General features: G+C 40.3%; 1 protein-coding gene across 1 annotated transcript in view; it reads left to right on the top strand.

The window, feature by feature from the left end:
• Positions 1-12,755, top strand: part of GRM8 (glutamate metabotropic receptor 8) — an 822,068-nt gene that overhangs the window by 361,633 nt on the left and 447,680 nt on the right. Inside the window, exons 5-6 of the mRNA XM_066362590.1 lie at positions 519-673; positions 1,747-1,884. Coding sequence (XP_066218687.1) covers positions 519-673; positions 1,747-1,884 — 293 coding nt within the window. The remainder of the gene's footprint in view (positions 1-518; positions 674-1,746; positions 1,885-12,755) is intronic.

Raw genomic sequence — 12,755 nt, 5'->3', positions numbered from 1 at the left:
ACTAATTTTTTAATGGTGACCTGCTGAGTATATATAACTTGATTTAACTATCTTGTAACATTTATAAGTATAGTTTTTTTTTTTTATTAAATGAGAGGTGGGGAGGCAGAGAACAGACTCCCCATATATGCTCTGACTGGGATCCACCTGGCAAGCCCACTACTGGGCAGTGCTCTGCCCATCTGGGGCCATTGCTCCATTTCTTGGCAACTCTGCTATTGTAATGCCTGAGGTGAGGCCATGGAGCCATCCTCAGTGCCTGGGGCCAACTTGCTCGAACCATTTGTGCCATGGCTGCAGAAGGGGAAGAGAGAGAGAGAGAGAGAGAGAGAGAGAGAGAGAAAAGAGGGGAAGGGGAGGAGAAGCAGATGGTCGCTTCTCCTGTGTGCCCTGGCTGGGAATTGAACCAGGGATATCCACACGCAGAGCCAGTGCTCTACTGATGAGCCAACAGGCCAGAGCCAAGTATAGTGTTTCTTGATACATGTGGTATGTATTATTTTGCTTTATTCCTGTAGGAGGATATTGGAAGCAGCAAAAAAATTAAACCAAAGTGGCCACTTTCTCTGGATCGGCTCAGATAGTTGGGGATCCAAAATAGCACCCGTTTATCAGCAGGAGGAGATTGCAGAAGGGGCTGTGACGATTTTGCCCAAAAGAGCATCAATTGATGGTAAGGATGCACCATAGACAATTTTTCATCCCAATTCCATCAAAACTCAAAGGCAAAACCAGAGTATCAGCTTATAATGAAAAGCACCTATTATTGATGACTCTGGATAGAATTTTTAGTTCTAATGGCAGAATTGCGAAGACAGTAACTATTTAACCCAGCATGTACTTTTTATTAGAAGAGTACCTGTTGAATTTTTTTTAAGAAAGGCAATTATAGTTGTCTTTAAATATTTCCACGATGTTAACCATTGCCATGATGTCGCTCTCTGAGTTGGCATATTTCCATGGGCTTGTGTGATGGTCACAGCACTGTTGAGAGTGGACTGCTTGCTTCACAGAAAATGACAACATGATGCTGCACTGACCCTGTGGATAAAATAAATGCTACAGAAAAGATGAAGCTCATCCCTGAAAGGCAGTCTGTCTCCCAAATGCCTTTGCCAATGGTTTTGACAGTGATCAAAATTTCAACCTATCCCATTATCCTTTTGAGTAAGACATTATTTCTAGGTGGTCTCTCTTCAGTGAGGTCATTACCTGAGCAGGCTGACACTTTAACCCGTTACCCATGACACCAGAAGATTACGTTAGTGCTGATTAGTTAATTGAATTAGCTGAAAATGGAACATACAGGATGGATAAAGTTTGAGTTGGGTGGAAGCATAGAAGCTGGAAACATTAAACTACACTAAGAGAGAGATAAAAAAAAAAGAATGAAAAAATCTGAGTTGGTTCTGTATATTTAGCATGAGGCCACTGGGCACTGCCACTGGAAGACTAGAGGAGAGAGAGAGGTTGAGAGATGACACCAACAACAGATTTTCCTATTAAGACACATCCCTGGAGGTAGGTGCCTGAATAATGAGTGGTGAGGGTGGAGATATTCTCCTCTGATTCCCTTGACTTTTGCCATAAAGGAAGCTTTTCATTCTCTCCCATTTGTTAACATATTTTGGGATTTTTTTTCGTACAATGATCACAATATAACATAATACCCATTGAAAGCTCTGATAAGTATTTGGTTTTGATTTCAAAGGAATACTAAAATCATACCTTTGTTCTTTAAAATAGGATTTGATCGATACTTTAGAAGCCGAACTCTTGCCAATAATAGAAGAAATGTGTGGTTCGCAGAATTTTGGGAGGAGAATTTTGGATGCAAACTGGGATCACATGGAAAAAGGAACAGTCATATAAAGAAATGCACAGGTACCCACTTAAGCATTTTCCTTAGTGCATTTGTTTTTTCATTACTCGAGAAAGGAAGTTTTTCTACATGGATAATGATGAAGGTATTTTCTATTTTCTTGTGTCTCTTGTTGTTCCCAGCAGGGCTGGGCATACACTGACTCTTCAACAAACTTAGGTATACTTACTGGTTTTTCCGGTCAATCAACAAGTATTTAGTGGACATTGCCATGTGCTAGGGTATTTCAGTCCTATTTAAAAACATTTATTGAGTTCCTACTCTGAGCAAAGCACTTTATTAGGATTGGTGGGCTATGCACAACTGAGCAAGAAATAATATTGCTCTCTAGAAGTGTAAAATGCAGTAAAGATCATAATAATTTGTTATAAGATACTTTAAAAAAATGATTTCAATCCATGTCCCCTATAATACTAATGCCTTCCATATCTTGCATAGCTTTAGCTGTTATGATTTTTGATGATTTATTTTATGTATTTTGTGCTTAAAAAATAAGTGATATTAAACATTCATATTTTAAATGTAAAGAACATTATTCATTGCATATCATGAGTGTATGCATAGAAATACGTATGAGATATTAAAAAGTACTTAGAACTAAGTGGTGAATTTAGCAAGCTTACAGATACAAGGTCAGTATAAGCTTTTAACAAATCCATTTTACATATATAGTATGTGAGAAATTAACACATGGAAAGGAAATTTAATGACTGCTGGTTATAGCATGGTCACAAAAAGCTGTAAAAGATTAGGGGTAATGTTAACAAACGTGTAAATCCTCTACACTGAATACTACAAAACTTGAATGAGTATTTTATACATATACCCTCCCTCCTGTATTTTGAAATATTCTCCTTTCTCTCTACTCACTTTCTTTGGAAAGAGCTGTTCAAATAAAAGATGTAATATAAGTGCAGAGCGAGGGTGGGGATGTGAGAACAGGAGCCACACTGTGTGTGTGTGTGTGTGCGTGCGCGTGCATGTGTGCGTGCGTGTGTGTGTGTGTGTGTGTGTGTGCGTGTGTGTGTTGGGGGAGGGCCTGACTATGCTTCCTGGGAACCAGGCAGTGTGCTGAAGGCTGGGGTGAGGAAGGAAGGGAGACTCTGCTCACCGAGCTTGTATTCGAGTGTGAGCAGACAGACACTAAATAAGTAAACGTATAAAGAGACGGAGCCTTCCAGATGCTGAGACATGCTTACAGGAAATCCAACAGAGTAAATGTGAAACAGTGACCAGATGTTAGTGTCAGGGGGAGTGGCATTTCGATTGTGCAGTCACCAAAAGCTGCACCAAGAAGGTGACATTTGAGATGAGACCTGAGTAGCCAGAAGGTGTCAGTCGTGTGAAGCTGTGAGGGCAGCCCACTGTGGGAGCAAGGGCCAGTGTCTTTAGTTCAAGGTACAGAAAAGCAGTGCAGGGAGGCTGGCGTGCGAGCCAGGACCGTGAGAGGGGGAGCGTGGGGACAGACGGAGCGAAGGAGATAGGCTGGGGCCAGGTCGTCCCAGTTCTTGAGGTTCTTCCTCCAAGCCCCAGAGCTGAGGAGTTTGCGCTTGTCCTGCTACCTGTGGAGTAGAATTAGCTGAGGCTTTTTATCCACGGCATTGTTCAGATGCCTGTTTCAAGACAATTCCTGTGGCAGGAGTGTAAGTTGGATTGGACATTAGGGGAGAGGAGGTAGAGGGTTCAGTTAGGGCCCCTCCAGTAGTTTTGGTGATGGCAGTCACAGCCTCGACAAGGACATGTGAGTTAGAGGCAGATTGCAGAGGACAGAAGTCTAGTAGGTAGTGTTTACACTGCCTGGTGAGGGATTAACGCTGGGCATGACAGTTAATGATGGAGATTCTGAATATTAAACCTCTACCAGCTAGGTCTAGGGAAAATGCTGATGTCCTTAACAGAGAAGAGAGAATGAATAGTGGATTTGGATGAACTAATTTGAATTTGGTTTCGATATCGCCCCATGGAACTGTCCAGCAGGTGGCAGCATAAGGTTGGGACCCCACAGAGCATTCAGCACTAAAAATACAGATTAGGGAGCGGCAGGTAAAAACCTGGAAGTTCAAGACAAGGGCAGAGATGCAGTTGCCATTGGAGATGGAGCAGCGATGAGGGATGACAATCGAAGACTCTAGGGGAGGAGCCAGGAAAGGAAACTGATCAGGTGAGTTTGGGAAGGAGATGGACTGGGAGCCAATGTCTTCTCAGTCTCCAGGAAATAAGCTGGGCACATACAGTTTCATTGCTGCAGAGAGGTGTGGTTGGGGCACACGGGTGCGATAGACTCACAGTGTGAGACAGACCCGGGAGAGAGGAAGTGGGGGAAAGAATGCGTGTTTAGCAGGGATGCAGAAATGTCTCAGGAGAGAGCGCATGTAAGCATGTTTTCTGATAAACCTAGTATTTGGAAGGAATAACTAGAGGCAGAGAAATTAACTGTGGGATAGGATATTGACAGAACCTTTCAGGAGAGATGTGAAGAGGAAAGTATTATCATTTTTCATTTTTATATAGTGTGATTAATTTGAAAAAACATATTTTTTTAAATAATATGATTAAGTTGAAAAAACTGTACCTTAGAAAAAGATACAAACATATCCATATTTAGAGGGGGGGGGAATCCTATGATTAAATGCTCAGTTTGGATACTAAGAGAGTTTAGATACTAAGGAAGTTTAGAAAATGTATGACTATAAGTTCAAGTTGTAAAATTGAAAGCTTCCCAGAGGAGGTGAGTGCTTGATAATAAGATAGAGTTGAGAAGGAGCATTGAGGATGAGAGACAGGGTGGGTCAACACAGCAAAGATACAGAGCAGGACACGGAGATGTGTGAGGAGAGTGCGGAGGAGAGGAAGGGGCACCTGGGGGAAGAAGGGGAAATAGGGCCAACCCTTTAGAGAAGGGTTTGAAAGGAGAGTCTGGTGTTTTTCATTCAGATATATTTTACACTGTGCTCACTTCTGAATTCTGAATGTTGTTATTTGATCATATATAAGTTTATATCCTATTGTTTGGCCTATTTAAGGAAAACCTACCAGTTAATGAAATGGATAAACACAGCCATATATAGATCTACCAGAAAGTTCTGTTCGTTTTGGGAATAAAACAAAATACAAATTTTTCTTATTGTCAATAAACTTTATTAAATAATATAATTGCCATTATTATTAATGATTTCTTGCCAGTGTGAGGGCAATTTGTATATCTCATTTTTGAAAAATGTTTTATCTTTTGATGCGAAAAATTGAACCAGTGCTCGTTTGATATCTTCTTCATTTTTGAATTTTTTGCCCTTCAAAAAATTTTGTAAGGACAAAAACAAGTGATAGTCGGAGGGTGCTAAATCCGGGGAATATGGTGTATGCGACAGACATGCTTCTGTAGCATTTCTTCCTCGTTGAAATTCGTAAAAAGTCAGTGGCGTAAATGAACTTTATCAGTAGCCATGGATACACCATCGCTTCACACATAAGACTAACGTGAATCAACTTTGTTTTAGTTAATTTGCTACGTCAGTATGTATACATTAAGTGATAAAAATAGAGAGGCACACTTGCACCAAATAAACATGTGCTTATGTGACGAAACGTTGTGATAGAAATGGACAGAACTTTCCGGTAGACCTTATACACATACACACAGAAACACACACACACACACACACGTAATAATATTGGTGGTAAATTTATTATTAACAAACACATAGCTTTTAACAAACTGTTTTCAGAATACCCAGTTTCTCTAAACTCATATTTTCCAAAAATGTTGAAGTAGCTGTAGCTGCTGTGTATTGGGCACTTACTTCAGGCACAAACACTGTACTGGATTGTAGTGGAGTCCTGACGTGATGCCGTGCCTACTTCAGGTTCCTTTGATTCATCTGGGTGTTACTAAAATTGTAACAGTCCAATGAGAACTATTTCTAGCGCAGTGTGTAAATGGTCTTGACTCCAAGTGCTGGGGCAAACACACCCTTGGCAAACAGGGTTAATAACAGATTTTCATTCAAATTCCATTGTCCCTAGGTAGAAAAAAGTAAATAATTCAACATCCTCACTTAATTTAAAAACAAACAAACAAAAAAACCTAACACATGAATATTTCCAAATAATGAGAGAAGACACTTGTGCTACAAAGTATCATCAGCATGCAGTTTTCATCTGTTTTTGGAGATGAATAAAGATGACCTAGCATCTTAATGGTCAAATGTACTTGAGAGGCAAAATCAACAGAATATTTGTGAGTAGAAGTATCCAGGGTGTGAAAAGTATTTATATTTCCAATTTATCCAATTTCATCTAATTCAGAAATGAATATTTACAGATATGCACATTTCAAATTTTGGCTTACAAGGTTCATGTTTTAACCATTCACAATAAGTCATAAAGTTAGGGAACTCTGTGAAAGGGATATCCACAGGGCTGCAATGGAGGCATCATTTGTGAGTTATGTTTTGAGTACACTTTTACCTTAAGCGATGGTAGTCTGTGAACATAATTATTTTCTTCCACTGGGGGCAATACTGGCGATGTGTTTACATGGATAAGAGAGTGCTTCCCAGCAGGGTAGGGCTTCTGTCATATCAATTTTCAGGAGATAGAGTGTCTTCGAGCAGTGAGGAGCATCCTTTTCTTAAAATTAACTCAGCACAGTTTTCTGTGATGGTTTTCCCTCCTAGAATCTCAGGAAAGCTTTCAAAAAGATGGGATGTTACTGTTAACTTTGTAATGCTGGCCCAATTCCAAAGTGAAGTAATTCTTACCATCCACTTAGCTATTTATGTACAATAGTTATTATTGCTTCTGAGAGCTGCAGAGTTCTGAAAGCTACTACTACTTAATCCTACTTAAAATTCCCTTTGTCTTCTCAAGAAGAAGAAAAGATCCTTTCATACTCCTTATCGGTGGCCATGGGTGTTATTTCATAGAATTGATCTGACCCCTCCTTTTCTCCCTCCTGTTCCGCTCTCACACTTAATGCCTTGCTGCTCCTCAGACAGACACGCACACCTCCCTTGAGAATCATGTCCTTCATCATCATTCTCTGTCTTCCACATTTTTTCACATGCCCTTTTCCCCACTTAGGTCTCTGCCTGAACTCTTCTTCCATTGTTCCCTTTACCTCATTGTTTCTTTTTTCCACCTTTTTTCTGATCATCAGTTCCTTACCTGATGTTTTTTTGTTCAACAAGACTCTCACTGGCAGTGGAGAGTCCTTTTTTTTGTTTAGATCTCTCAAAGCTATTTTAATGGCTATCACATGGGTTTTTATTATTTTTTTAGAGAGGCCTAATAGTAAATATTGCAGCTGACCTGTTCGTCAAAGGCAGGCAGGCTCACTGTTGGTCACACTGTTGTCCTTGGCTTTCATTTCACCAGTGTGAATTGTGACTGTCTCTGTCCTTATTAAAACAACATCCCCTGATCAAACCATTACATCTAGTTGGTTCCATATAACACCTTAAAGCATTTCTTTTCCTCCAACTTTTTATCCGTCCATCCATTCATCCATCCATCCATCTATTTGTCCATCTATCCATCTATTCATTTGTCCATCCATCCATCCATCCATCCATCCATCCATCCATCCATCCATCCATCCATTTTTTTATTCACTTGTTTATTCATTTTGGATAGTCTTCCTTGTACCAAACATGGTACTACAAACATAGATACAAAGAGCAGACCAACCACCTGGCCCTCTAGTTGCTCACACACACATGTATACTATCTTATTGAATTGGAAGCACTCTCCTTGTCTGTTGGATTTCAATCAACAGCCAGGAGGCTGGGACACTGCTGTTTAGGCTGCACATGCCTGACACTCAGATGCTAAAGGATGGTGAGCAGATGCTACTTGAAATGGCCTATTGATTCTTATTTATGATGATAGAAATAATGGTAATGGAAAAAACAATGCGCAAACATGTTTCTTCTTACAAACAAGCAGTTCTGTCACTGAACCAAATAGTAGGCTCAATAATTAGCTCCCTGAAAGGCCTATCAGGTTTCTTCTAGTGCCTGAGTAACTAGGTATCTTTTGAGGTATAACTACCTCTCATCAGTGCTTTTCAAATGCCAGTCCATTGACTGGTCTGGCAGAATTTTGTGTTGGTTCACAAAAGAATTAACCACTCTGATGTTATATGAAGATTATAGACCCAATGATCTTAGTCAAATTTGCTTATGTTCAGGGTGATTTCTGCCTTAGCAGTTCCTGAAATAATTCTCCTATTTGTACCAGTCCCCAAGTGTAAAAGGGTTGAAAACTCTGTTGGGGACAATGTCTTTACAATTAGCACAGTGAGGTGGCAGTTAGCCTAGAAATTTCTGTTCTTAGCAAGTAAATTAGCAGCAAGTCCAGAATGACTTATTTATGCCACTTCTGAAATTCCATATTGAATTCCAATAGATGCATATAAGATGACAAAACAGTCATTGATTTCAGACATAGTAGATTTCAGAATTTTACAGCTGGGATGTAAAATCAAGATCATCCTCTCATTTTCTGCATGAAGAAACTGGAACCCAGGGAGATTCAGTGAATTGTTCAAAAGTCACATGGTCTCAAAGCTGCAACTAGAATCCTGGTCTGTATTATTTGTATTTGTGCTTGACTTTTATATCATCAATTTATTTTATTATTTCCATATTTCAGAGTTTTTACCACATGGTTAAAGAATATTTTTCTCTTTATATTTTATGTATGACAGAAATACATTATGGAATTTTAAAATTACCAGCCATAAAGTAAAATAAAAATAAAACAACATATTGGTTGTTACTTAATCCTATAGAAAATATAGTAAATATTTTATTATTCTTCACATTGATTTGTAATAATATATATAGCATTTGTGAGTAGGTCTTGAACAGAATAAACTTTTTCACCAGTTCCCTGGCCCCTTGCCATTTATAAAAATGAACTGAAGCCTGACCAGGCAGTGGTGCAGTGGATAGAATGTCAGATTGGGATACAGATGACGCAGGTTCGAGACCCCGAGTTTGCTGGCTTGAGTGCAGGCTTACCAGCTTGAGTGCGGGTTGCTGGCTTCAGCGTGGGATCATAGACATGACCCATGATCACTGGCTTGAGCCCTGAGGTCACTGGCTTGAAGTCCAAGGTCGCTGACTTGAGCAAGGGGTTACTCGGTTTGCTATAGCCACACAGTCAAGGCACATATGAGAAAGCAATCAATGAACAACTAAGGTGTCGCAATGAAAACTAATGATTGATGCTTCTCATCTCTCTCCTTTCCTGTCTGTCCCTATTAGTCCCTCTCTCTGTCCCTCTCTTTGTCTTTATCACACAAACACACACACAAAGTAGACTGAAGACTAAATTTAAAAAAAGTGGAGAAACTATCAACTACAATTTTCTATAACTCTAAGTTCAATGGCACTGAGTTATAGCCATTTACTTTGCTAAATTACAGTTTGCTCATTTATTTGCTTCTTTATAAAAAAAATTTCACCTATTTGAAAGCAGTGTGAGAAGCACTATACTGTATAGTAGCACTTCTGGAACTTTAGTGTGCATACCAATCACCTGAGCCCCTGGTTAAAATGTGGTGAGGCCTTCTATATTTCTGACCAGTCCAGGTAAGATGGATGGGGATGGGCTCTGGGCCACACTTCGAGTAACTGGAGGCATTAGAACTAGTTTATGGAGATAGCAGAGGCATCTGACATGTAATTAACAGAGTAAATATTCAACTGTGTTAAAGATTACTGATAAACCTAAGGTGTCATCCTATAGAAGATCATCTAATGTAAATAAAATTTTAAATTGTCACATGCAAAAATGTACAATCAAAAGCTTATGTTGCCCTGGCTGGTTGGCTCAGCGGTAGAGCGTCGGCCTGGTGTGCAGGGGACCCGGGTTCGATTCCCGGCCAGGGCACATAGGAGAAGCGCCCATTTGCTTCTCCACCCCCCCTCCTTCCTCTCTGTCTCTCTCTTCCCCTCCCGCAGCCAAGGCTCCATTGGAGCAAAGATGGCCCGGGCACTGGGGATGGCTCCTTGGCCTATGCCCCAGGTGCTAGAGTGGCTCTGGTTGTGGCAGAGCGATGCCCCAGAGGGGCAGAGCATCGCCCCCTGGTAGGCAGAGCGTCGCCCCTGATGGGCGTGCCGGGTGGATCCTGGACGGGCACATGCGGGAGTCTGTCTGACTGTCTCTCCCCGTTTCCAGCTTCAGAAAAATAAAAAAAGTTTATGTTGTGTGTATAATCTTCAATAAGTATTTAAATCAGTAAAGTGCAAAGATACAGCAGTGTGTGTGTGTGCGTGCACATGCATGTGTGGGCCACATCATTCAAAAATTTGAAAGTGGAGAGCTCAATCACTATATTTAAAGATATGTGTACAGATGCACTTGTACCTCCAAAATTTGCGAAGTAGATTCTAAAGTTTGTCATGTCAAGATTAAAGGATATTCTAAAGACTTAAAAAATGACTGCACTGTAAATCATAAGTGCACATAGAGTAAAGGAGTTGCAAAGGTCCATAGAGACCATTTTGCTCAATTCTTTCAGTTTTGCAGAAAAGGAAATTGAGGTCCATCTGGCCTGAGTGAATTGCCTAAAGGTATAAAGCTTCCTGAAGGTGCTGATGGGACTAAAAATCTGATCTGACACTTGATTCTTTCTTTAATCCTTTCCTGTTCTGAAGGCCTTTCCCAACAAGGGACTGAATCTCACTGACCCTTTCTACTATTTTGTCCCTGTCTTTGTGGCTCAAGTGTCTTCCCAGTGGTCATCTAAGGTTAAATATTTCTTCTTTGTGAAACTCCCTGACTACTGAAGAGGTCAGATTGATGCTTTTAGTCTGAGATGCACTAATACTACTTGAATTTTGGAAGTATAAGCAATTTTCATGTAATAACTTAAAACAGAGACAACACCCATTCTACAGAGCCAAAGTGAATTCAGTGGTCTGAAAATCCCTTTTTGTAAAGTTTACAATGGACTCTGACATTAGCTTGACTGGTTGGAATTCACATGGCTCTGGATGACCATAATCTCTACAATATTACACTTAAAGGGCTCAGAAATGGAAACGAGACTATCGGCAATCAACTGATAATAAAGCATTTTTGAGCACCATTTACTTGAAAACCCACAGTAAAACTTGGGTCAGTGAACATGAAGCTGTGGATTGAAAAGTACAGGAACATTAGAAAAAAAATTATTTCCTTTGATACTTATTAAGCTTGAATGAAGGGAACCAATTCATTAAAACAAAACAAACAAAGAATACACAGATGGCTCAACATTAGGAAAATGTGATATTCCTAACCCCTAAAAAAGAGTATAGAACAGTTACATAGAAAGGGCTAGTTATTTGCATTAAAAAGGATTCACACAAGATGAAGAGGTGATTAGTATGATTATTATTTCAAACAGAGAGAAGCATGGACCAGTAGACTAGAGAAAGGATAGCAGTTTGAGGAACTGAGCAAGTTCAATATGGTGTTGATGGAGACTTAGGTAGGAGAACAGTAAAAGAGAAGAATAGGGACTCAAAGGACAGATCATGTAAGACTTTATAAGCCTCATGAGGGAGGTGAAATTGTTTTGGAAGGCAATGAACAGGCACTGAAAGGTTTTAAGCAGATCAGTGACATAACTGGATTTTCACTTTGGTAGGATCATTCTGGATACAGCATTAACACCGAGGAAGGAAGACCAGTTAGATATTATAGTAATTTCTCTAGAGGTGACAGGTTATGATGGTATTGGACATGGAGAAAAGTGGATTGATAGAAAAGATATCTAATTGGTTGGTCATGTGGGTCTGAAGCTAAGAAAATAGTCTTGCTCTAGAGACAAAGTTAGGACTCACTAGCCTCTAAACAAAACTGGGGGAGATAAACCCAGAAACTATGTGAAGATCAAATTACATGGGGCACGAGTCATAGCTTCCGGGATTCAGACTTTTGGGAATGTGGTGAGGGAGACTGGAATTCCACTTTTTTCCTTTAAGAATTGTCCTCAAAATTCATGGGTGAACCCTTAAGGATGTTTCTATGAACTACAGCCCTAATTCCTTCCCCAGTGTCTCTGCAGCTACAACCACTTGGTTTAAGGCTGGGTGCTTGACCCAAGCTGGATCATCAGAGTCATATTTAAAAATGGGACTGCAAGGGAAAGATTGGTTTCTCTTGGGGGTTTGGGGTGAGGCTGAAAGATGGAGGATGGGAAGATTGCCAAATTCTTTACCATGAGAGGAAGTTGGCATCAGTGAATGCTACTGACACACGGACAGAACACAGCTGACAAATGGAAAGGGTCCCGACTGGGATCGAGCTCTTAACTGTGCCCTTCCTGCAGGGATGGGAGATAGGTCACGGTACTTCTAATTAGGGTTTCCCATCCTCTGCTAGCAACCTGGTGTCCAGACTAACATAGGAAAATAATACTGGGGAAGATTAGAGAAGATAATATGCATAAAGCTCATTACCTGCAGCACAGGGAGTATAACAGGCACCGCTGTGTACTTTACCAACAGCCATTTCCCTTTCTTACCGCTCAGCACCATCTAAAAGAACTACCTATAATGAAGACAGTTTTCCATAACTGCGTTGTCCAGTGGAGTAGCCACTAGACAGACGTGGCTGTTGGTTACTAGAAATGCAGCAAGAGGATTGAGAAACTGAAGTATAAATTTTATTTACTTTTAATTAGTGCACATTTAAATGTAAATAGCCACATGTGGCTCATGGTTATCCTACTGGACAACATAGGTCTAGCTGACAGACCGAAGAACAATATTTTGTTTTAGTGTATCCCCCATGGAATCTAGTTACTTCTGATTGGTCTGATCCAGGTATGGTGGTCCTATCCTGCTTGCTGTCCTTGGTTGAAAGGGTAACTTG

The sequence above is a fragment of the Saccopteryx leptura genome, chromosome 2 (assembly GCF_036850995.1).
Source record: "Saccopteryx leptura isolate mSacLep1 chromosome 2, mSacLep1_pri_phased_curated, whole genome shotgun sequence".
NCBI classification, from domain to species: Eukaryota; Metazoa; Chordata; class Mammalia; order Chiroptera; family Emballonuridae; genus Saccopteryx; species Saccopteryx leptura.
The sequence above is the reverse complement of the archived record's forward strand: the minus strand, read 5'-3'. Positions and strand labels throughout refer to the sequence as shown.